This window comes from Tiliqua scincoides, chromosome 1 (assembly GCF_035046505.1).
Source record: "Tiliqua scincoides isolate rTilSci1 chromosome 1, rTilSci1.hap2, whole genome shotgun sequence".
Lineage (NCBI taxonomy): Eukaryota > Metazoa > Chordata > Lepidosauria > Squamata > Scincidae > Tiliqua > Tiliqua scincoides.
The window spans coordinates 314,132,420-314,154,768 of NC_089821.1; the positions used below are offsets into that span (position 1 = coordinate 314,132,420).

General features: G+C 53.9%; 3 protein-coding genes across 3 annotated transcripts; 2 read left to right on the plus strand and 1 right to left on the minus strand.

The window, feature by feature from the left end:
• The first annotated feature begins 229 nt into the window (after positions 1-229).
• LOC136653639 (disintegrin and metalloproteinase domain-containing protein 21-like) lies at positions 230-5,116 on the plus strand. Its single transcript, XM_066630532.1, has one exon. The coding sequence runs from the start codon at positions 481-483 to the stop codon at positions 2,590-2,592; it is 2,112 nt and encodes a 703-aa protein (XP_066486629.1). The 5' UTR covers positions 230-480; the 3' UTR covers positions 2,593-5,116.
• A 472-nt stretch (positions 5,117-5,588) lies between these two features.
• On the minus strand, positions 5,589-9,156 carry ZNF511 (zinc finger protein 511). Its single transcript, XM_066630551.1, has 5 exons — positions 9,013-9,156; positions 8,645-8,938; positions 8,403-8,530; positions 7,984-8,172; positions 5,589-7,621 (listed from the first exon to the last, which is right to left on the minus strand). Exons 1-5 carry the CDS (start codon positions 9,076-9,078, stop codon positions 7,552-7,554), a joined length of 747 nt encoding a protein of 248 aa, XP_066486648.1. The 5' UTR covers positions 9,079-9,156; the 3' UTR covers positions 5,589-7,551.
• On the plus strand, positions 9,046-20,870 carry TUBGCP2 (tubulin gamma complex component 2). Its single transcript, XM_066630523.1, has 17 exons — positions 9,046-9,269; positions 9,374-9,502; positions 9,595-9,774; positions 10,026-10,185; positions 10,488-10,695; positions 11,032-11,231; positions 11,746-11,935; positions 12,116-12,261; positions 12,906-13,086; positions 13,937-14,117; positions 14,776-14,948; positions 15,191-15,319; positions 15,641-15,761; positions 16,662-16,805; positions 17,618-17,746; positions 17,946-18,109; positions 18,212-20,870. The coding sequence occupies exons 1-17, from the start codon at positions 9,123-9,125 to the stop codon at positions 18,327-18,329; spliced, it is 2,700 nt and encodes an 899-aa protein (XP_066486620.1). The 5' UTR covers positions 9,046-9,122; the 3' UTR covers positions 18,330-20,870.
• Positions 20,871-22,349: the final 1,479 nt, after the last annotated feature.

Consider the following 22,349-nt stretch of genomic DNA (forward strand, 5'->3'; position numbering starts at 1 on the left):
TCTGAACTTCAACTACTAATAAATCAATAACTGGAGACAACACATGTTTGGCTTCTCTGCGCTGCATCCAGCATAGTCTACTTGCCTTCAAGAGGCATGTCTCCAACAAAAATGGCCCCAGATGTTTGGCAGAAGCATTCCGTGGGGGGGGGGGGGCTCACTGTCCTTGCGAAGGGATGGAATGGAAGGAGTCCAGCCTGACGCCACGACTGTGGGTCCTGTACAGCAGGTGGGTGGGGGCTTTTCTAGTGCGCTGTGCAAGATTCCCAGCCCTGCTCTGCTCTTCCCCTCCATTCTGTTCCATCCGTGACTCAGCAGGCTCCGCCCTCATTACAAAGGCACTGACGGTTGCTATGGTCAGAACCCTCCTCTCCTGCCTCACATGGAGCCCCTGCCCCGTCTTGCCCGCGGCCCCCCAGCAGCTCCAGGGATGAGAAGCGGGGGTAGGGCGCCCTGGGGGTTCTTTCCCTGCCTGGGAAAATGACCAGCAACCTGGTGTGGCTCTTGCTGCTAGTCCTGAAAAGCAGTCTGAGTGAGGGGCCCATCCAGACGCCCCCACGGGGGTTCAGGTACGCCTCCTACGAGGTGACCACCCCGAGGAAGCTGAGCCCACGCTACGGACAGCGCAAGCCCCAGGCCGTTAATTACCTACTGCAGATTGGGGGGAAGAGCCACGTGGTACACCTCCAACCGAAGAGGGGCTTTGTCCCCAAACACTTCCCTGTCTTCACCTACAGCAAGGAGGGGGACCTCCAGGTGGACTACCCCTTCATCAGGGACGACTGCTTCTACCACGGCTTTGTGCAAGGCCAGCCCTCCTCCCTGGTTGTCCTCAGCACTTGCTCTGGGGGCCTTCGGGGCCTCCTGCAGATGGGAAGCAAGACCTTTGAGATTGAGCCTCTCCGAGCATCTGCCACCTTCCAGCACGTGGTGTATCCATTCGAGGGAAAGGAGGGTGTGGACCGTATGCGGTGTGGCCTGACAGACAGGGAGCGAAGTCGCCAAGAGGACATGGTCCTGAACACTGCGAATGCAGCAGGGGGAAGTGACCCAGGAGCCTGGCAGACACGCACCAGGTATGCAAAGGTTGCAGTTGTGGTGGACCACGAACGATATGTTCAGTTTGGCAAGAACGAGACACTGGTCACATTTCAAGTGCTGGATGCCATCCACATTGCTGATTCCCTGTACCAACCACTTGGCATTCGAGTGGCTGTGGTGGGGCTGGAGATATGGTCTCAAAGGAACCTCATTGCCATTGCTAAAAGCATCGAGGAACTGCTGGATATTTTCAACGCCTGGAGGAAAGTGACTCTCGTTCAGCGGCTTAGGCACGATGTCGGCCACTTAATGGCCTACCAGTACTTTGGAGTGCGGCTGGGCTTGGCCTTTGTAGGGACAGTGTGCGATCCCATGTGGGCCTCTGCGGTCGAAGTGTTCATTACATCCAGCTTGCTGTCATTCAGTCTCACTTTTGCTCATCAGCTGGGCCACAACCTTGGCATGCAGCATGATCAGAAATACTGCACTTGTCACCAGCATTCCTGCATTATGGCCACACTGCAGAGCAACGCAAGCAGGTTCAGCAATTGCAGCTACCACAGTTATGCTAACCTGATAAATGGTGGCCAGAAACAGTGCTTGCTGATCCCACCAGAATACGAGAAATTGTATGAACGCAGAACTTGTGGCAACCAGGTAGTGGAGAGTGGCGAGCAGTGTGACTGTGGGTCGAAAGTTCACTGTGACTCAGACGCATGTTGCCAGTCCAACTGCATGTTACGCTCAGGAGCCACTTGTGCCTTTGGGAAGTGCTGTGCCAACTGCCAGCTCCTTCCGTCGGGAACAGTCTGCAGGGAAAGGACCAGCACCTGTGACCTTCCCGAGTATTGCACGGGGCTTTCAGAGTGGTGTCCTGAAGATCTCCATGTGCAGGATGGAGCACCGTGCCAAGAGGGCGCCTACTGTTACCATGGGAAGTGCTCCACTCACCAGGAACAGTGCAAAACCATCTTTGGCAAGCAGGCAGCCGCTGCCCCGCTGCACTGCTTCAAGGAGATAAACTCCCGTGGAGATCGCTTTGGCAACTGTGGCGTGACTGGTGGCAACGTTTACAAGAAGTGTGAAAGCAGCAGTGTCTTGTGTGGCAGAGTCCAGTGCACAAATGTCAAGGAAGTGCCTGATCTGAATGCACAGAGCACCGTCATTCAAACCTCTCTCCGCAACAGCTTGTGCTGGGGCACAAATCCCCACAGAGAGACAGGCCTCGCTGACCTGGGAGAGGTGAGGGATGGCACGCAGTGCGGCAGTGGCATGATCTGCCTCAACAGGGATTGCATCCAAGTGTCCCTCCTGAACTACGACTGCAATAAAACCAAGTGCCACAACAGAGGAGTGTGCAACTCTCATAGAAATTGCCACTGTGACTACGGCTGGGCCCCTCCGTACTGCCTAGAGGAAGGCTACGGGGGCAGCATTGACAGTGGACCCCCACCCACCAACCGTGGCACCATAGGAGTGGCTGCAAGCATGTGGGTCGTCGTTTCAGTGTCCACTGCCGCTGCTCTCAGGGAGGGGATTGGCATCTTGTAAGAAACTTCATGGACGAAACTGCTTGAATTGCTTACTGCATCGGGTGACAGACTCCCAGATGAGGACCACTCCTAAAGTCTCGCCCCTGACATAGTGGGCATTTTGGAGAGAGGAGCAGAGCAGGCACAGCGAGGTGCTTCACGCCCCACACTCTCACAGATAAGGCATTCTGTTGCCTGTCACACAGCGTAAATGTGGCCTCTTGGGAATAATTGTCTTGAAACCCCATTTCTCAGAATAATTGGTTTTCCAGGCTCATCAAGCTTACGAAAAGACTCAAGGGAGACACCCAAACGGTCACATTAAGGGCGCTTTCCCATGGGGCCTCTTGTGACCAAAGGACAGTGGAGTATCTCCTGAACAAGGCACTCCTGGTCTTTCCAGATACGAACAAGATCTCCTGAACAAGGCAGCCCCAGTCTTTCCAGATACGTTCTGGCCAACGAAAACTGCTTGCAGGTCATGCGGAAGCAACACAGATGGACTTGCAGAGAAACCGCCAGTTCACAGTGCAGAGAAGCTCAGGCCTCTTCCTCGTCAGTGCTTGTGCCTCTGAAAGGCCCTCTGTTCTCTGAAAGGAGCTGTCCCAAGTGGTTGTTCCTTCTTCTTGCAGGTCCAGCCTGTTGAATGTTCTCCAGCAGAGACATTTTCAGCGTAATTTTTTGGATCCACAAAATAGCTCTTGAAATGATTCTCACGGGTGCCTGCCTTTTCCAGTTTGGAAGCAGCTGTTTGCAGAGTTCGCTGGTGGCAGATCATTGGTGGGCAGGCAGGCGTTGGTTCTGTGCTCAGGCAAGTTATGTGATTTTTTCTGTTGAAATATTGCCACATCTTGGAATCTTTCTAATGCTTTGTGGAGGCAGAATTTTATACTGGAACTGACTGTCCGTTCCAGTAGGCTGTCAGTGAGAGGCCTGGAGGTTTGGAAAAACACAGCCCTAAGGGTTTGCCATTCTGAGGCAGAGGCTGCACCAGAAGTCTCCTTTCAACAATCATGGCAACGTTACTGGCTTCCTTGTGACTCTGGAATTCCATTAGGAAGGAAGCAAAGCAGCTCACACTGCACATTAATGAATTCTCTGCTCAAGGGGCTTCAGTGTCCCAGACAACAGATCTTGGTGGAGGTTCAGGAGAGCAGAGACTGCATCAAATGGGAGCATTGAGAATCTTCAGTACATCCAGCCTGGTGGGTAAAGTTCTAGTTTGTATCTTCACTTACTTATTTATGCAAATCTATTTCTTCTAGTGGGGCTTTCTGTGTTCCACCCAGTTGTTGGGGCAGTGACAAGCTAGTATGAGGAAAGCTTATGCTGTGTTAGGGTCCAGTCAGCAGAGGTATAAGCAAATAGTTAAACCAGAGGTTTTAAATGATGCATCAGGTGAATCGTATGACAATCAAAGGAACCCTAACAGAGGTGCCTGCTATCATCAACCATTTTATAACTTGGCACAGGGTTTCTCAAACTGGGTCATGAAGCTGAAGCTGACAAGCAGGTAGCTGAGAGAAAATGCATGGAGGCTTATGAAGTCCAAGTGAGCCATATCACGTTTACTCACAAGTAGGCGACAGTGCCTTAGTCCACTGCAAAGACCTGGCCGAGAGGAATCCAATCCAACCCCACCAGAATGATCCTAATCAAATAAACAGCACCCCAAAAACACTCCAGAAGGAAGTACCCTACGCCAGGCGGACAAATACATGGAGCCCTATGAAAACATGTACCACTAAGGTACACATTTCCCTGCAAGTAAGCAAATGTGCCTTGGCTCATATTGAATGTCAGTCAAAGGGGAATGCAAGGCCACCAGAATGATCCCAATCTGATGAAAGTGGAGCTCAATAAAAGCTCCAGAAGGTAGGCCCCCCCACACACTAAAAAAGATGAAAACATATGCTTGAGCTGGTGAGGTGACTTTTTTTAAAGACTTGTAAAGCTCAGTGGCATACGTTGCATATAAGCAACAGGGATCAAATGTGTACACCTGTGGGCTGGGCAGAAATGGGTGATACATAGGAGCTTAAATTGAACTGGGAACTGGGTAGGGCTGAAAATCTTACTGATTTTTTGGAAGGGGATTAATGTTAGTGCAGGCAGGCTACAGCAAAAGTTCACTTGGTAGAAAAGGGCTGGCTTCCCCATCTCATTGTTTTTACTTTATATATATTTAATTTGCTTGATGATGTCACTTCTGGCCATGGCATCACTTCTGGTGGGTCCCAGGCAGATTATCATTCTAAAAAGTGGGTCCCAGAGCTGAAGAGTTTTGAGAACCACTTACTCATAAGCATAGGCTTAGCTCATCTTGCAGCACAAATCGGCCACCAGCATCCCTCTTGTTCTCCTTCTCCATCAACTCTCCTACAGAGTTCAGTGATTTAATCATGCGTGTAGAATACGGCAATCTCTATTGGTGGAACAGCGGGCACACTGCAACACGGTGCACCTCGCAGACAAGAAAACCAATAGAAAGTGGTGCCCTTCCATACCAAGTAGTCCTAATTCAAGCTAGATTTCTTGTCTGCTTCTTGCAGGGCTCAGAAGTTCTAACAGATGCAGCTCAGTGGCACACATCCTGCGGTGGGGCATGCAGGTGCTCCTGGGGCACCCAGGACATCTCCAATGAAAGTATACTTGGTGGAACAAACCTACGCAACAAAACTAAACAACCCAAACAAAACTGGGCTTAACCCAGCCACCTGACTTCTGCCTGACCCGCAGCCCAGCTTGTGTCGCTCACGTCCTCTGATTCCCACGTCTGGAAGTCACAATCACTGTTCATAGAGACACCCTCAGGTAGTGTACTGTGTGGCACACAAACATCCTCTCAAGTCTAGCCAGTGATTATACTTCAGAGCAGACACAATTTACTGTAGTTTTTAAAAATCACTTCTATCATCTACCTCATCACACAGTATATTATGGTAACTGTTTTAGAATGTGTGTTATGATATAGAACCATGAGAAATATTTGACTTCAGATTACTTAAAGGGTTTTTTAATTGAAAAAAATTTTATTTGCTGCAGTCTGGAGTCTTATTCTATAATCCTGAAGTAACCTTGCAGAAAAAGTGTGCATTTGTTTCAAGGAGCATTCCCCTTCCAAGGAATGACGAGTTACTCATTTGTTCTTAAGAAGCCTTTTCCAACCACTACTAGCTTCCAAGCACAATGTGGTCATATGCAAGGAATTCTAGCAAGAATTCAAGCTTTCTTGTCTCTTCATTGAAGTTCTGGCATCCCAAAACATTAATTATGACCATTTGTGAATATGGCACTCTTTTCAAACTCAAGCAAAGCCTTGTCTCTGGCCACCTACTAGGATTTTAGAAGTGCTGGGAACAGAATATGGAAGTAATACATACACAACATTGTTCTGATAAAAGCCGGTATCTGGATAAAACTGGATATGTTAAGGGTTGGTACGCTTCTCTCAAGGGGCTATCCCGCCTCTCATTTGAAGCCTCTGCACAACAATTGCACCCCAGCTCAAATCTTGCCCTGGAAGGGAAAGGCAAGCCATGATGCCATTTTTACTCATACTGGCATTTGCACGTTAGCAGAGCTTCCGCACCAGGCATTTTGCACAAGAGTGACAGGCAAGATGTGGGCAGATGCCACCCTAAAAAAAAAAGGTTTGAGGTCACTTTTAAGGCCAAAGTGGTATTGCATGGCATGGGTTAGGCTACCCACAGTGGAGAAAACAATGACCGTTTGGATATACTATACACCAAAATGCACTTAAATCAACCATGTATTTTTAAACAGAAGGAGAACCCAGGTGCTGGAGTTCGGCTCGACCTTTCCAGCCTCTAGGTCTCTTCTGCCATTAAATCATGTTGACAAAAAGTGTACACACAGATGCCCACCACAGTTGACAATTGAGAGACCAGCAACGGGCTCTTGTGAGAAAAAGAAGGCTCACGAGAATACAACCTGAAACTCACAACGCTGGAGAGTAGGCAGGGACCGGTTCTTCTCTCTCTCACAATGTCCACTCCAGGCTGTCATTCAATGAAACTGACAATAGGAGAGTAAAGTGGGGGGGCCTTTGCATGCGCACACACGCGCGCAAACACACACAATTGGCCTGTAGAGCTCTGTGTCCGAAGCTGTGCTACTGACCACAAACTAGAGCGGTTTGAAAAGAGATCAATTCATGAAAAACAGGTCTCCTCTCAAGGCCTAACCCTAAGGCTGGTGCCACCTCTAGACTCAGAGCTAGTCACACTCTGGACCCAGTTCCAGGGAAGGAATGGTGGAAGAACAGGCCCTCCTTTTTTGTTTGTGGACTTCCAGAGGGGGCAGGCAAGGGCTGGTGAGCCACCGAGATGGGAAAGACCTTCTTGGGCCTGACCCAGCCAACTCTTCTCTGCCAATAACTCTTCTCTGCCAACACCTCCTCCTTTGTGCGCTTACACTGTAAAAAGTCAACATTCTGGGTAACAACGAGAGTCTCCAGCAGGTCCAGAGGAGAGGAGGCCCCATCCCCATCTCTGCAGGCACCTGCCTCTTAGGCTCCTCATTGGGGTGGAATGACGAGGGTTCAGGCACCCCTGGACCCAGCTGACTTATCCAAAGGCCAGTTGTCCTGAGAGCCAGGGCTGCACAGGACAGGTTGTGAACACTCTGTGGTGTTACACACAGGTCCAGTATTTTACAATCACAAAAATGGCCTACTGGGCTGCTTAATCTCTTCTTCCACCTCCCCTTCCAGTCCCTGCTACTTCGAGAAGCACCCACTGGTGCTGGACAGCCCAGGGAACTCCTCAGTGTAGTGTCCTCCCTTTGTGAGCTGCCACTGCTGCTGCGTCCTCCTCCTCCAGGGCACATTTCCACCTGCAGTGGCCCTTGGAGGAAGACCAAATTGCCCTGCAACTTCTGGGAGAGACAGCTGGTCACATTGCTGCTCCTCTGCAAGGCTTTGGGAATCCCGCAGGAGACAGAAACGGCCGTAGGCTCAGGTGTCCTCGTTCCGGCCTCCAAAGCCACGGGGGGCCCCTTGCCCAAAGCAAATGCTAGATGGAATTCTGGAAGACAAAACGCAGGAGTGTGCGTGTGAAAAAGCTGAAGCGGCTGTGGACAGGGACAAGGGCACAGCGATACTCAAATAAACCCCTAGGAGTGGCGAAGCGGTCAGCGCAACTGACAAAGGCTGAGTTGCGGGTCAAGACTTCTGGGTTCAAACCCAGCCTGGGCCTCAAGGGAGGCTGCTCCCCCTGCTCCAACACGGGCAGGACGCTCATCCGCTGTTTGCCGAGCCGCCTCACAGGCAGCACCTGCGACAACAGAGGCGGAAGAGCGGCACCCTCAGCAAACAAGGCACGAGCACAAGAAGCAAGCCAGAAAGGGAGGTGGGGACCACGCTTGCCAGGGGGGTCAAAGGCCTCACCTGGCTCTGTAGAGCCACCTCGGGCCGCTCGTGGGCACGGCCCCTGTCACGGGCTGGCCAGGGTCCTCCGTGGGCCTCTCCGCAGAGCTGGTTTCCATGGCCTCTCCGGGCCCCTGCTCAGAGGCCTCCGTGGGCACGTCCACCTGCACAGCACCCTCCCTCGGCGGTGACCTTCTGGGCTCCGTGCAGCTGCGGAAACACCAGCGCTGCTGCCTCGGACTTCTGCTCCGGCCCAAGGGCCGCCCCCAGCCTCTGCCCTTCGGCGGCCGCTCCGGCCTCCTCTCAGCCCCGAAACGCCCAGCTCTCAGCCTGCCCCCGCACAGGGCGATTGGGAGAACCTCCCGGAGCGTGGCCGCCGGCCTTCTGCCAGCACAGAGTCAGCCTCCCCCCCAGGCACAGACCGCAGCCCTCCTGCCTACCTCCGAGGATCCCTCGAGGGCCGGTCGAGGCAGAAGTCGGGCGGGTAGCGGTGGGCTCCGACCAGGTGGGCTCTGCGCTCCCCGCAGCTCCGGAACCTCTCTGGGCAGCTCTCCAGCAGGCACTGGTACTGGGGGGGGGGTTCGGCCTCAGCAGAGGAGAGGGCGGGGCCCCGGCCCCCCCCTCGTGTCCCGGCCCCCCGCGGCCAGGTCCCCCTCCCGGCCAGGGGTCCCGCCCCACTCACCGCGGGCGCCCTGCGGGCGGCGAGGGCGAAGAGGGCGTCCGGGTGGCGCTCCTGCAGGTGCAGGGCCAGCAGGTGGGCGGAGGGCAGGGCGCGCCCGCAGGCGGCGCAGGCGGCGCGGTGCCGCGCCTGGTAGTGCTGCTCGTAGCCGCGGAGCGAGGCGAAGGTCTGGGCGCAGCCGGGCGCCTGGCAGCGGACCGCGTCCGGGGGGGCCGAGCCGGGCGCGCGCGGGGGCTCCTGCTCCTGGTCCGGCTCCCGCAGCGCGCGCAGCTGGAGGTGCCGCTGGACGTCGCCCTCCTGCGGGGGAGAGCGGTGAGGGCGGGGCCGGCGCGGGGCGGGGCCGGCGGGCGGGCGGGGGCGGGGCCTCCTACCTCGAAGAAGCGGTGCTGCGCCGGGAAGCGGAGGCGCGCGGGGCGGAAGCGGAAGGGCGGCGCCATCGCCCGCGGGCTCGGGGTGCCGGCGCGGGCCTGGCGGCGGCGGGATGAGCGAGTTCCGGCTGCACCACGACGTGAGCGAGCTGCTGGGCCTGCTGCGGGGCGGCGCGGACGGCGCCGAGGCCTACCTGGAGCAGCTGCAGCGCAACCGCCAGGCGCACGTCACCAGCGCCGCCGCCGCGCTGGGCGCCAAGGTACGGGGGCGGGGCGCCAGGGCGGGGAAGGCTGGGGGCGGGGCGCCAAGGCTGGGGGCCCCGCCTCCGCCTCCGCCTCCGCCTGAGCAGCGCCCCCCCCGCAGGTGAAGCTGGCGGGGCAGGCGCGGCGGCCCGAGGAGTTCCTGCGCCGCTACGAGGAGCTGCGCGCCAAGAACACGCGCCACCTGGACGGCCTCGTCTACCTGCTCGCCAAGCTCGCCGAGGACCGCGAGGTGGGCGGGGCGGGGTGGAGGTGGGCGGAGCCGTCCGGAGGCGGGGCCTGCCTGCCGGCCCGCCTGACTCTCTCTCCCTCCCTCTCTCGCAGACCCTGCAGAGCCTGCAGCAGAACGCCCGCGAGCGGGCGGAGCGGGCGGCGGGCGGGGCCGTCGGGGGCGCGCCCGCCCCTCCCCGCAGCCCCCCCGCCGCCCCCAAGATGACGGTGCAGGAGCTGGAAGAGCTGCGCAGGCAGCTGGGCTCGGTCGCCACCGGCTCGGGCGCGCCGCAGGTACCCGCCCCGCCCGCTGCAGCCCCCCGCCCTGGACACGCGCAGCCCCAGGCGCTCTGCAGGCCGCCCTGCTCAGAGAAGCAGCCTGGGGTGGGGCTGGGCGCCGCCCTCTCGGAGGCGCCCAGCCCGGCAGCCTGCTGCCCTCGGGTGCGCAGCCCTGCGGAGCGCCCGGCCCTCGGCCTCGCCCCAGTTAGGGTGGGCCGCGGCCTCTCGCCCTCACCGGCCAGCCTCTCTCCTCCGTTCTGCGGCAGCCCCCTGAGGCGGTGCGGAAGACGCTCCGGGAGAAGCACAGCAGGAAGAGCGCCGGCCGGCCCGCCCCGTCCTTCCCCGCCTGGGTGTATGAGAGACCCGCCCTGATCGGGGACTTCCTCGCAGGCTCCGGCTGCAGCACGGACAGCGCCGCCCCCATAGGTGGGTCTCGGAGCCCCGGCTGGATGCGGGCGATGGCAGCCGTTCTGCGCTGGGGCCTTGTCGGGCAGCCGGCTGCGCGCCTGACACTGGCGCTGCTTGGAGGGCCGCTGTCCTGGAAGCCGCTGCAGTTGCTGTCCTCAGCCGCCAGCTTGCACAGAGGGCGCGGCGGGGAGTAGCATGTCTCCTTTCCAGACTGCCTCCTGCTTGTAGTTCTGCCCTGGGCCCGGGCAGCTCATAAGGACTGTTGGGCGGTTATCTCCAAGGTAACTCGTGCACCTTTTTTTCTCCCTGTCCCCCCTCAGGGTCGCTGCCGCTGGCGTCTCAGGAATCTGCAGTTGTGGAGGATTTGCTCTACGCCCTGATTGGGGTGGATGGCAGATACATTGCTGCCCAGCCGCTTGTTGGCAGAGAGAACCGAGCCTTCCTGGTGGATCCTAATCTGGATGTGTCGGTCAAAGAGCTGGTCACACGGATTCTTCCTGTTGCTGCCAGTTACTCTGTAGTGACCAGGTCTCTGCCCTGACTGCAGTTTCATAGAGGGAGGGGCTGTGTGGGCTGAGGGGGGCTGCATGTGGCTGTGGCAAGTCAGGGCCTCTAGAGAAGCATTATCAGCCTTGCTGTTTGTGGCTTGGTAGCAGCCTCCTTCCTTGCTGTTGAGTGGCCAACAAGCACAGCTTCTGTGGGACTCCCTGGTCACTCTCCCTGGTCGCTCTGGTTGTGGTGTCCCCCTTTCCCCTTGGAATTGTGTGATTGAGTAGCCTGAAGCCGCCACCTTCTTCTCTTTCCTCTTGCTGTGTTTCTGGGGCTGGAACCAGCTCTCTAGTCCAGTGTCTGACTGCTTCACAGGTTCATTGAGGAGAAGTCTTCCTTTGAGTATGGGCAAGTGAATCACGCGCTGGCTGCAGCCATGAGAACCCTTGTGAAGGAGTACATGATCCTGATCACCCAGCTGGAGCACCTCCAACGCCAAGGCCTCTTGTCCCTGCAGAAGCTGTGGTTCTACATCCAGCCCACCATGCGGACCATGGAGATCCTGGCCTCGCTTGGTGAGAAGGAGCTCACAAGGGAGAGAGTGTGTGTGTGTTTTCCATCTCTAGCCTTCTCTGCCTGCCCCTTTCGTTGCTACCTGCTGGTCTAAACATGGTGGTTTGATGCACCTCCTGGCCAGGTTCTCTTTTGTGTCACTCTTGTAAGTCGGATCTTCAGTTTCACTGTGAGGTGAGGCCAGGTTCACAGTTCAGATTGGTTGGAGCTAACCAGTAGCCACACGTGCCCCTGTGCAGTTGGGTGGGTTTGTGGTTATGTCTCCATATGAGGTTCCTGGTTGATTAGTCTTTGAAGGAGCCTTAATTATAAAAAAAAAAAAAAGCCTTGCAGGAGTGAAATGAACCTTCATTGTGTGGCTTGCTTGTCTTGGAGTTGGAACAGCTGAGGAAGCGTATCTCCTGCATGGTTCCTGTTTGAAGGAGTGGGACTCCTGAGGCTTCAGCCGGGGGTGGGGAATGAATGGCATCAGAGTATGCCCTGGTGAACTTCTCCAAAGCTTGTCTTCTGCTCCAGCTTCTTCGGTAGACAAAGGCGAATGTCTGGGGGGTTCCACCCTCAGTCTGCTCCACGACAAGACGTTCAACTACACGGGGGACAGCCAAGCCCAGGAGCTGTGTCTGTACCTGACCAAGGCCGCCAGCGTCCCTTACTTCGAAATCCTGGAGAGGTGGATCTATAGGGGAATTATCAACGATCCGTACAGGTACGCTGAGGAGCTCCGCTTTATTCTGCATATTAACTGCAAGGAGGAAGAAGAATCTCTCTGGGAAGGTTTGTTTCTGGGGCCTCGCTGAATTGCTGAGCATCCTGGCGAGCCTCCCCCCTCTGTCGTGCAGCCTTCCCTTTCCCATATCTCTCTCCATATATCCCCGGAACTCCACAGTGAATTCATGGTGGAAGAACACGAGCTGCAGAAGGAAAAGATCCAGGAAGATTATAATGATAAATACTGGGATCAGAGATACACCATCGTTCAGCAACAGATTCCCTCCTTTCTCCAGAAGATTGCTGACAAAATACTGAGCACAGGTAAGAGGGTCTGAGTGGAACACCACTAGCATCAGAAAAGAGCATGACTGATAAAACTCGGGATGGGCTCTTGGCGGTGATCATACTGGATGCAGGGCTGGGCAGCCCTTGTGGCTGGAGGATCAGAATGGAGGCAACTTGTTCTGACCAGCATCAGAATTTGGATTCCAGCTTTGTGAAGACTGTCCTGTGTTCTGGTCCTCTTTGAGCCCACGGCATTCACTGTCTGCTTGTTCTGTGGCTGCAGCTCTTTTGTCATTGAATGAGCTAGGAAGAAAAACAGGAAGGTTTTCCTTTATGTGCTCTTTCCCCCCTTCTCTTCTGGACAACGCAAGACAAAGGTGTGGTGACACTGGGTGATTAGTAAGCCCTCGTGTTGCTCTTCTATGCACATGCACTGGTCTTACTATGTTACGTGCGTGTGTGCTCATGACAGAAGGGTCTGAGGACTGAATTGTTAGTTGTGGGTGGGGAGCAGTTCAAGGGATGGACCAGAGGCTCTTGTGGGCCAGACCTGGCCACGAGATTTGGACCCGGTGAAGGAGGACCTGGTGGTGATGTGGAGTCTGTGTTATTGCTGTGCCCAGAGTTCTTTTCAGGCTTATCCCTGCCTTGCTGTTGTTCCCTTCCCTTCCTTCCTTTAGGGAAGTATTTGAACGTTGTCCGGGAGTGTGGTCGTGATGTCACCTGTCCTGTGGCAAAGGAGGTTATCTATACCTTGAAGGAGCGGGAATACGTGGAGCAAATAGAAAAGGCCTATAACTACGCTAGTAAAGTGTTGCTTGATTTTCTCATGGAAGAAAAGGAACTGGTGGCCCGTTTGAGGTTGGCTTTGCTCAGGGGGATCCCGGCTTGAGGGGGGGGGGGCTGGCTGCCTTTGTGACATGCAACTCTGTGGCATTAAAGGGACTTCTGACAGCTGAGAAGCTGCACCCTGCTGGGTGTGTGAGATGCTGGTGCCCTCATCTAGGTCATCTTCCCTTCAGGCTTGCTTGCATTGAAGCGGCAGGAGGCAGAAGCTGGACTGCAAGTCGGGAGCTCTGCAGCTCCAAGTGCCTTGCTTGCCCTTTCGAGCCTGGGTGTATTGACACAGGAAGAGCTTGGCACAGCCACTTCCCTGCTTGCCAAGAGCGACCGAGGGGCCTGAGCTGTGGAGTGAGGACTTCCTAGGTCCTAATCTAATCATCGCTGCCATGCATTCCCCCATGGTGGCCTCTTGGCCTCTGTTTCCCCCAGCATCAAGAGGGGGCAAATACAGATAGAGTCCTTACAAGAGTGACGTTGAGGCAAGACACACGAAAGTGCAGTGTCCGCGCAAAGGGCCTGATTGGTCCCATACGCCTGAGCGTTCAAGAGGCATGTACTGCAAGGCGATTCTTCCTTTCGAACAGACATCCTTCAAGCTGAAGCTGACAAATGCCTTGCAGTAGATATTGTTCTGCAGGCTTGAGCAGCAAGGTGGTACTCTCCTTCGTTGAGCTCTGGCGCTTTCCCACCTAACATTTCAAGAGGGAGGGTGGTAGCTCAGTGGCAGAGCCACCAAGGAGAGCCCCCCAGTTGGCAGTGGCAGAAGTGAGCTGGGTGGACAAAGGGCTGCGTGGACAGAAGGCTGCTTTCTGCCTGCGTGCCTGCCTCGCTGCTGCAGCAGCCTTATGGATGCTGTTTTGGCTCACAGGTCAATCAAGCATTACTTCCTCATGGATCAGGGTGACTTCTACGTCCACTTCATGGACCTGACGGAAGAGGAACTGAAGAAGCCAGTAGACGACATCATTCCCACCAGGCTGGAAGCATTGCTAGAGCTGGCGCTGCGAATGAGCACAGCGAACACCGACCCATTCAAGGATGACTTAAAGGTGAGAGCCCTTCTGGGCAGACGTGGGCGCAAGGTACTCTTGAGAAATCCAGCAAGACCTGGCCGCCTCCTGCTGGAGGCCACCAGTGCTTGGCCCTTTAAACCTGCTTTGTAGCAATTGATAGGTGTGTGGTCATGGTGGTGGCGTGACAGTTGTTGGGGTCTGCAGCCTCCCATGCATGTCCTCTGCGCCCCCCCCTTTTGGCTGCAGTGGCAGAAGTATCCCCCTCTGCTGGCGAGAAACTGTTGAACCCAGTGCTGTGAGACAGGAGCCAAAACTCCAAAGGGTGTGTGAGAAGACTCCTGTGTCAGCAGCAGGAACTGTGTCTGGGCTAAAGCCGTGGCTGCAGCTGCTGAGCTTTCAGAAGTGGGAGGTTTTTCTCTGCAAAGGCTGAGCACCAGAAAGGAGTCGTGGCACCCCTGCCACTCTGGCCTCCCAGTTTTCTCACTGCTGCAGAGAGTCTGAGCCGGGCCCTTCCCAAAGACCTTCACAGGCTGGGTGGGGAATAATTGGAAGGGGACAGAGCTCTGCCTGGCTCTAGCCAGAGGTCCAGTGGTGGTGGGGTGAATCCATCCCAGCCGGTTACGTTTTGATCTGCGGGGGGAAGGATGACTCTGCCAAGGAAGGGCACTTGGCAGCCCGCTTGCTCTCCTTGCAGATTGATCTGATGCCTCACGACCTGATCACTCAGCTCTTGCGGGTCCTGGCCATTGAAACAAAGCAGGAAAAGGCCATCATCAGCGCAGATCCAACAGAACTCTCCCTCAGTGGCCTGGAAGCGTTTTCCTTCGATTACATTGTGAAGTGGCCCCTGTCGCTGATCATCAACAGGTAATGATGGTGTTCCGGTTCTGGCTGTACCAGAATGACCATCATTTTGTAGTGGTCCAGAAGGAGACCTCACCTGCTCTAGGCTGTTTCAAAGCTCTCTCTGGGTAAGGTGGCCAGGCGGCTTTTGGCATACGGGCCGCTGGAACTGCAGGCGGGAGGCTGGAGCACCTTCCAGGCAGCCATGGTCCAGCTGTCGGGGCACTGTGAAAACCGGCCCCTTGCTCTGTATGCCGCACTTGCAGGAAGGCCTTAACGCGCTACCAGATGCTCTTCAGGCACCTGTTCTACTGCAAGCACGTGGAGCGGCAGTTGTGCAATGTCTGGATCAGCAGCAAGGCGGCCAAGCAGTACTCCCTCCACTCCTCCAAATGGTGAGGGGGCTTGGTGGGGTGGGAGACCCCCCTCGTGTTCCCCAGATGTGTTCCCAGGGGAACCTGCACAGTGTGCCCAGGGCCTGGTGGGGGGGATGCCTGAAGGAGGGTCACATAGCGTTGGTGCTCCCAGAATTGCCCCGCAGTGCTGTGTCGTTTCTGCAGGTGGGGCAGGGAGGTGCCTCGGCTGCAGTGGAGCTCTGCAGCTGTGCCGGCACAACAGGAGCTCCAGCACTGCTTGCCCCTTGGTGGCCGCTGCCCACAGCAGCGAGACCGTGCCTTGTACTCTGCCCTGTTGCTCACTTCCTGCCTCTCCCTCAGGTTTGCTGGTGCTTTCACTCTGCGCCAGAGAATGCTCAACTTTGTGCAGAACATCCAGTACTACATGATGTTTGAAGTGATGGAACCCACCTGGCACATCCTGGAGAAGAATCTTAAGTTGGTAAGTGTGGAGCAAGCAGGTCTGAGGGAAGGATGAGGCTGTGATCCTGCTAGTCCAGGCAGGCAGCTGGGGGGGGGGGCTTCTCTGCCATCAGAGAAGGCCAAGAGTGTTTGATGTTCATTGCCTGAGAAGCAAAATGGATTTGTCTCAATGCTCCTGCCTCTGCCTGAGTCTTGAGAGCCCAGCACGGTCCTTTTCCCCTGACTGCCCAGACAGCCTCACTGACCTGCAGGCATGAGCGTCTCTGCAAGCGGGGCAGGCCTCTGCAGTGTTTCACAGGTTCTGAAGTGTGGACCCGGGTCCTCTGTAGGCACCAAGCCCCTTTTGGTCACTTTTCCTGTTTCTTCAGAAGAGGAAAGCAAGGAGAGCAAAGAACTTTTCCTCCTCTTGCAGTGCTGCGACTGGGGTGGGGGGGTCATTCATGGAAACCAGGAGGTCTCCTTCACATCGCGTGCAGTCGGTCTGCAGTTTTTGCCACAGAACGTAAGGATGGTGAGGAGAGGTGAAGTCCAGTCTGTCAGTGGCTGTGTGCAGCCTCTGGTTCCAGTGGCGCTCGGGTCCTGAGCCTCGGTTGCAGCAGGGCTCTGTGGTAGCCGGAGAAGGTGTGCCTTTCTCCCCCTGTGGGAGTGCAGGAAAGCGTTCCCTGAATCAGCACAGAGCAGAGGCCGGGCACTGCGCTGGGTCAGCGCCATCGCCGAGAAGACCCTGTCTCACACAGCCGCCCGCTATTCCCTCGGAAGGTTGGTGGCATCTCCTGGACGGCCGCACAGTGCCAGCCTTGGCCTCTCCTGGCTCCTTCTGCTTCCTTGGAGGGCTTGAGCACCAGTGCCTGCTGGCCGGGGTCCCACGCCTGTGCCGGGGCTGCTCTCTGGCTGACGCGTCGTCTTGCTGGTTCCGCAGGCCTCCAACATAGACGACGTCTTGAGTCACCACACGAGCTTCTTGGACAACTGCCTGAAGGACTGCATGCTCACCAACCCAGAGCTGCTGAAGATCTTCTCCAAGATGATGTCTGTCTGCGTCATGTTCACCAACTGCATGCAGGTCGGGCTCTCCCTGGCTTTGAGGACTGAGTGGCAGCTGCTGCTTTCTTGGGGGGTGGAGTGGGAGAAACGAGGAGGAGTCAGGGTGAATGTTTGTCAGCTTGTAGTGCAGTGCAGTTGAAGGCTCACCTCTGGCTCGGCACCCCCAACAGTGATTCTGTTCTCTGGCAGTTTTCTTTCCACCTGGCTGGTCAGTCATTCAGTGTCTTAGAGGGGAAGGATGGTTCTCTCCTCCTTTCCTTCAGGGCTCCCTTCCTTTCTTCCCTCTGCACACTGCCTTGGGTGATCTCTTCAAATTGCACACTTTTTGATGCAATACCCAGCTCTGCCCCAGAACCGGCTCCCTGAGATGGGAACTGTGACACTCAGGAAGGACTAGCCTGGCCATGCGTGTGCTGGGGAGACCCCGTGAGTGGTGGTGGTTGCAAACAGGAGGTCTTGAGAAAGGGGTCTTCTGCGAGTCATTCAGCCTTCTGGAAATACAGCTGGTTTTGAATGGCTCTGGCTGTCTCTTGTTAGACCTGCAAACCTGCTGCCATCCATTCTGTTCTTTCCACTTCATTCACCGAAGAGCGACTGGTCAGATTGGGCATGTGTATGTTCAGGAAATTGTTTGTGAATATGTGGTGTGGGTTTTATTGGGGTTGCACTCTGTTGGCATTTCAGTCTTGGTTTGGATGAACAACTATTTCTGGCTCTTCCACCTCTCAGGATGAGGTTAAGCCTTGGAGTTTTTTTGTACCTGCTGCCTTGAAGGAAGAGGGGAGCTCAGTGTCCACTGCTGCTCATGTCTGCTTTTCCCCCATGTGGCAGAGATTCTCCCACAGCATGAAGCTGGACAGTGAACTGGGGCGCCTGACCGTAGAGCATGGGACCATGCGGGGTCCACCCACAGAGCAGGAGCGGGTAGAGGAATCCTCGAGGAAGCAGCTTGCCAACAGGGTGGGTCATTGGGCTACCTCCAGAGAGCTCTCCATGGCCGAGAGGCCCTCCTTTTGGGAGGCAGCTGCTGCTTGGGGCATGTGCTGCTTCTACATTGGGGCTCTCCTGGCCAAAGAAGGTGGCAGGGCACAGGGGGGAGACCTTTTCAGTCCCCCTACAGGGACGACAGCAGCCCTAAGTACACGCTTTTGCTCTGCAGCTCTTAGCAGAGCACGCAGATTCTTTGCAGGTCACCTCTGGCTTTGAGGCAACCATCAACAAGTTTGATCACAATTTCTCTGCACATCTCCTGGACCTCCTGGACAAACTGAGCATCTACAGCACCAACGACTGCGAGCACAGCATGATCAACATCATCTACAGGTAAGTGGCCCTTGCTCAGCATTGCTGCTGGACCCCCAGACCGGATAGCTGGAGGGGGTCCTTTTCAGGGTTTTTGTGTCCCTCCCCTCCTCTCCTCTCTAGGTTGGATTTCAATGGTTTCTACACAGACCGCCTGGAACACATGTCTGCAGAGCGAAGCCAGAGGGCCGCTGTCCCCACTGCTGCTGCTCCCCCCGGAGCTGTCACAGCTGGTCAGTGAGTCGTCCCTCGGGCTCAGGTGATGTTGAACTGCTGGCTTTGATCGGCACCTGTGTTGTGCGGATGTTGGCCAGGTGCAGTTGAGCCACATCTGTTGCAGCTGCTGGTGTACGTGTGTCGAGAGTCTCTGTGTGTGGTGTTTGTAATATTTGAAGCACAAAACTGAATTCTGTGTATTTTGGCTTGAAATAAAAAGCACCTGCAAACGGCTTCTGTAGCCTTGAGTGGGAACCGTTTGCACACAGAGGTTGGCCTGTTGGGATACTGTCCAGGGTGCGGGTATGGAGATCCTCGTTAAAAGCATACCCAGAAGCAGACTTCACCTGAGCACCCCCCCCCCCAAAATCTCAATTTTTAAAACATCTTTTTTTTACACATTCTTGCAGAGCATGGCCTGTGTCTCACAGCGGGACAGAACTGCTGCAAGCCTTAAATGGCCTGTTTTGCAGAAGTGCCTCACTGACCTGTGAGTGCGCTCCCAGTACCTGGCAACAGAAACCATCAGTGAAATACAATAGAAACCACTCCTTCCCCTGGTCTTGCAAAACCTCCTGGGGAGCCTGACAGGAAGAGAAATAATGACCAGTGCCCTAGAAACAGACCGGAAGCACACATTTTCAGTAAGAACAACCCTTTTTCCTTGCTTCACTGTGAGAGATTTCCTCAGAGCCATTTCAGCTGTCAAGGGAAGGAGTTTAGCCTGAGGCACCTTTGGAAAGTTCAGTATCTTAACTGTTCATCAGGTTTCAGTACAGCTGCCAGGTAGCTAATGACTGAAGCTAATGAATCAAGCCAGTGCTTGAAACTTTTCCTGTTGGGCAGCCCAGTCTTAAGCTGTGCTGGCACAGTGGGGGTCACGTGGCCTCTGCTGTATCCATCACAGCTCAGGAGGTCTATGTGGTCAGGGGATATTTTTCCTCTTACACTAAGTAAAGCTGTGGCCTGCCCTATGAGAAGAGGTTTAGAAAATATTTCTTTAGCCAGTGTGTCATTAGTTTGTGGAAGCCGGACTAGATGGGCCTATGGCCTGATCCAGGGATGGGGTAATGGCATCTGGCCTGGATGCCTTTAAAAGGGGATTGGGCAGATTTCTGGTGTCTCACAGGTTACGTTCGTTTACAGCACAGAACACCACATTTTGATGTTTAAGGTATTTTTGAGAAATTAAAATAATACTTTTACAGCTAATAATACTGTGACTGTATGTGCTGACACTGTGTCACCTACCTAGTACACTATTAAAAATTAAGAATGAGAATTTGGAATAAAAACACATAATGCCACTTTCTGCAATTCAAATCACAAAATCTGAAAAAGTAAAACAGTTTTCAAACACTCCGGTGGGGAACTGAAGGGGAAAGGCCTGAATGTGGCAGAAAAAGCAAACGGTGGCTTTGCTTCTAGAAAGAAACACTCAGTTGTTGCTTATGGCAAGTTGTAACAATGCCAGATTAACACACACAAAACTGTTTGTGTATTAGTGATCATGGCGAGACTGTCTGCCTCCTATGGAAGTCATATATGTGGTTTTCTTTCCAGGCATTTGGATGCCTTGAATTTTGCCTGATTCTCTTAAGCACATTTCACTGGATGTTCCTGTGGATGTTCCATTAGCTTATGTTTGTCTACTTCCCTCACCACGGATGCCTTTTTAAACTTTACACGTTTCTTTTTTAGTCGCCTTTCTGCGCCTCCAAAGTGACCCTCTCTCAGCTCCTTTTAGTAGTTTTCTCCCATACCTCTTCTAGGCACGATTATGAAGGAGTAAAGAATTAAGTAGAAGTTAAAAGAAGGCATTTCAGACCTAATTGACAAAGCCCAATAGGTTTCCAGGTCCAGATGACATCCACCCAAAAGTTCTTAATGAACTATGGAACTTAATGCAACTTATCCCTTAAAATAGCCACTATGCCAGCGGATTCGAGAATAGCTACTGTCATGCCAATCTTTTAAAAAAATGGAGGGACTCATAACAGCCCCGCTGGATCAGGCCATAGGCCTATCTACTCCAGCTTCCTGTATCTCACAGCGGCCCACCAAATGCCCCAGGGACTCAGGAAACTACAGGTTAGATGGGGGAAAGCCTCATCAAAGATAAAACCTTAAAACGGATATAATAAGCTTTGCTGAGGAAAAATCAGTATGGCTTCTGCATGGGCAAGTCTTGCCTCATTTAGAAGTCTTTGAAAATGTCAACCAGTGTGTGGATATGGGAGAACCTGTGGATATTCTATATCTGAATATAGAATAGGTGTTTACAAGGCGTTAACCCTGCTAACTGGGTAAGAGGCACTTTTTTCAAGTGGGTGCTCCTTTTTTTAGCAGGGGGAGAGTAAGTGGCCCGCCTCGCCCCAGCAGTGTATTTTCTGGTGGCTGTGTGCTGGTGTTATTTTGCATCTTTTTAGACTGTGAGCCCTTTGGCACCGGGAGTCATTTAGTTATTGGATTTTATCTGCAAACCCCTTGGTGAACTTTTTGTTGAAAAGTGGTATATAAATATTGTTGTTAATAATAATAATAATAATACACTCCCTCACAAGAGGCTGCTGAGAAAACTTCATTCAGGAAATTAGAGGGCAGCTCCTCTCACGGATTGGGAACTGGTTAGGACTAGGAAGTAGAGGGTGGATGCCAATGGGCAATTTTCACAATGGAGAGAGGTGAAAAGCGGTGTGCCCCAAGGATCTGTCCTGGGACAGGTGCTCTTCATAAATGACCTGGAGACAGGATTGAGCAGTGAGGGGGCCAGCATTGGAAAACTTTGGACAGGATTCATACCCTACGTGGTGTTAGTCAGGACTCAGTGTTTAAATGGGCACTAGTATCGACCCCACAGTGTTATTGTGGGTTCTCCCACCAAACCATATACCAACCACATTGTGTCTGGCTGCAAACTGAGGGCGTATACTGGCCCATGGTCTGACTCTTTCAATGAAGGTAACTCTGTCCTTGAATGGCTGGATGAACTGGACATTGACATTTGATCTAGTCTAATTGATATATAAGTCCATGTATTATATGCCATGTGCTAAATAAATAAAGGTGGCCAAATTTGTGGATGACACTAAATTTTTCCAAGTGGTAAAAACCAGAAGGGTTTATGAAGAGCTGTAGCAGGATCTCTCCAAACTGGGAGAACGGAGAGCAAAATGGCAGATGCTTTTGATGTAAGTAACGTAATGCAGACTGGCACAAGAAATAAAAACTTGAGAGTAACGTAGTCAATATTATGTACCATGGTATTAATACTCCAGATGTGGCATCACCAGTTCTGGTTGCCACATCTCAAAAAGAACATAATGGAACTGAAAAAGGTGCTGAAGAGAGTGACCAAAATGATTAGTAAGCCTGGACACCTCCCTTCTAAAAACTACATTTTATTTTAACATTGTGCTCTTCAATAAGTGGCTGCCCTACTATCAAATCCACCACTGTAATGGAGTGGAGAAGGGGTTGTGCAACTTTATCTGTGCAGCATGTGTGTGGGGAAGAGGAAGCCATCTTCTCTACTTCTGAAACTTGTAAAAGGCTGGAGAGTCCTGCTCTAGGCTCCTCTGGCAAAAGCTAAGAACCTGTGCAAGTGACTACCTGGAAGGGGAACTATTTGAACAACTGTGCAAGACAACTGGGCAGATGTGGGTGCACTGAACTTCATTCTCAGCAGTATTCCTGGTGCTTGTTGTAGAGGGGAAGGGAGCTCAAGCCCCCTCCCTGGCCCAGGGACAGGCGAGGTCTTCCATCCTGACTTCAGATGTCCCTCCATGACAGTTACGGAACTACAACATTCTGCAAAGGAAATGGTCCCTTTTGCCCTAAACACGAGTAAAGGTGAGAAAAAGAGCAGAAGTTGCATACAACCACTAGAATTCCTCCCCCTTTGACAGATAGTTATTCTAGTTGATCCTTTTTCCTAGAGAGCACTATCAAGACCAGGTGGCCATGCTGCAGGTGGCAGGGAAATGGATCTAGCACAAATACCGCTTTCAGCAAAAAAGTAAAGGAAATATCTTTAGTTATCCTC

What these genes read in the sequence shown, in the direction of transcription:
- LOC136653639 (XM_066630532.1), top strand. Translation starts at nt 481, where the DNA reads ATGACCAGCAACCTGGTGTGGCTCTTGCTGCTAGTCCTGAAAAGCAGT.
- ZNF511 (XM_066630551.1), bottom strand. Translation starts at nt 9,078, where the DNA reads ATGGCGCCGCCCTTCCGCTTCCGCCCCGCGCGCCTCCGCTTCCCGGCG. An exon ending in CCCTCGAGGGATCCTCGGAG is followed by an intron (nt 8,173 to 8,402) that starts GTAGGCAGGAGG and finishes GTGTTTCCGCAG; the next exon opens with CTGCACGGAGCCCAGAAGGT. An exon ending in AGGTGGCTCTACAGAGCCAG is followed by an intron (nt 7,622 to 7,983) that starts GTGAGGCCTTTG and finishes TTTGTCTTCCAG; the next exon opens with AATTCCATCTAGCATTTGCT.
- TUBGCP2 (XM_066630523.1), top strand. Translation starts at nt 9,123, where the DNA reads ATGAGCGAGTTCCGGCTGCACCACGACGTGAGCGAGCTGCTGGGCCTG. An exon ending in CATTCAAGGATGACTTAAAG is followed by an intron (nt 14,118 to 14,775) that starts GTGAGAGCCCTT and finishes CTCTCCTTGCAG; the next exon opens with ATTGATCTGATGCCTCACGA. An exon ending in GGAAGCAGCTTGCCAACAGG is followed by an intron (nt 17,747 to 17,945) that starts GTGGGTCATTGG and finishes TTTGCTCTGCAG; the next exon opens with CTCTTAGCAGAGCACGCAGA.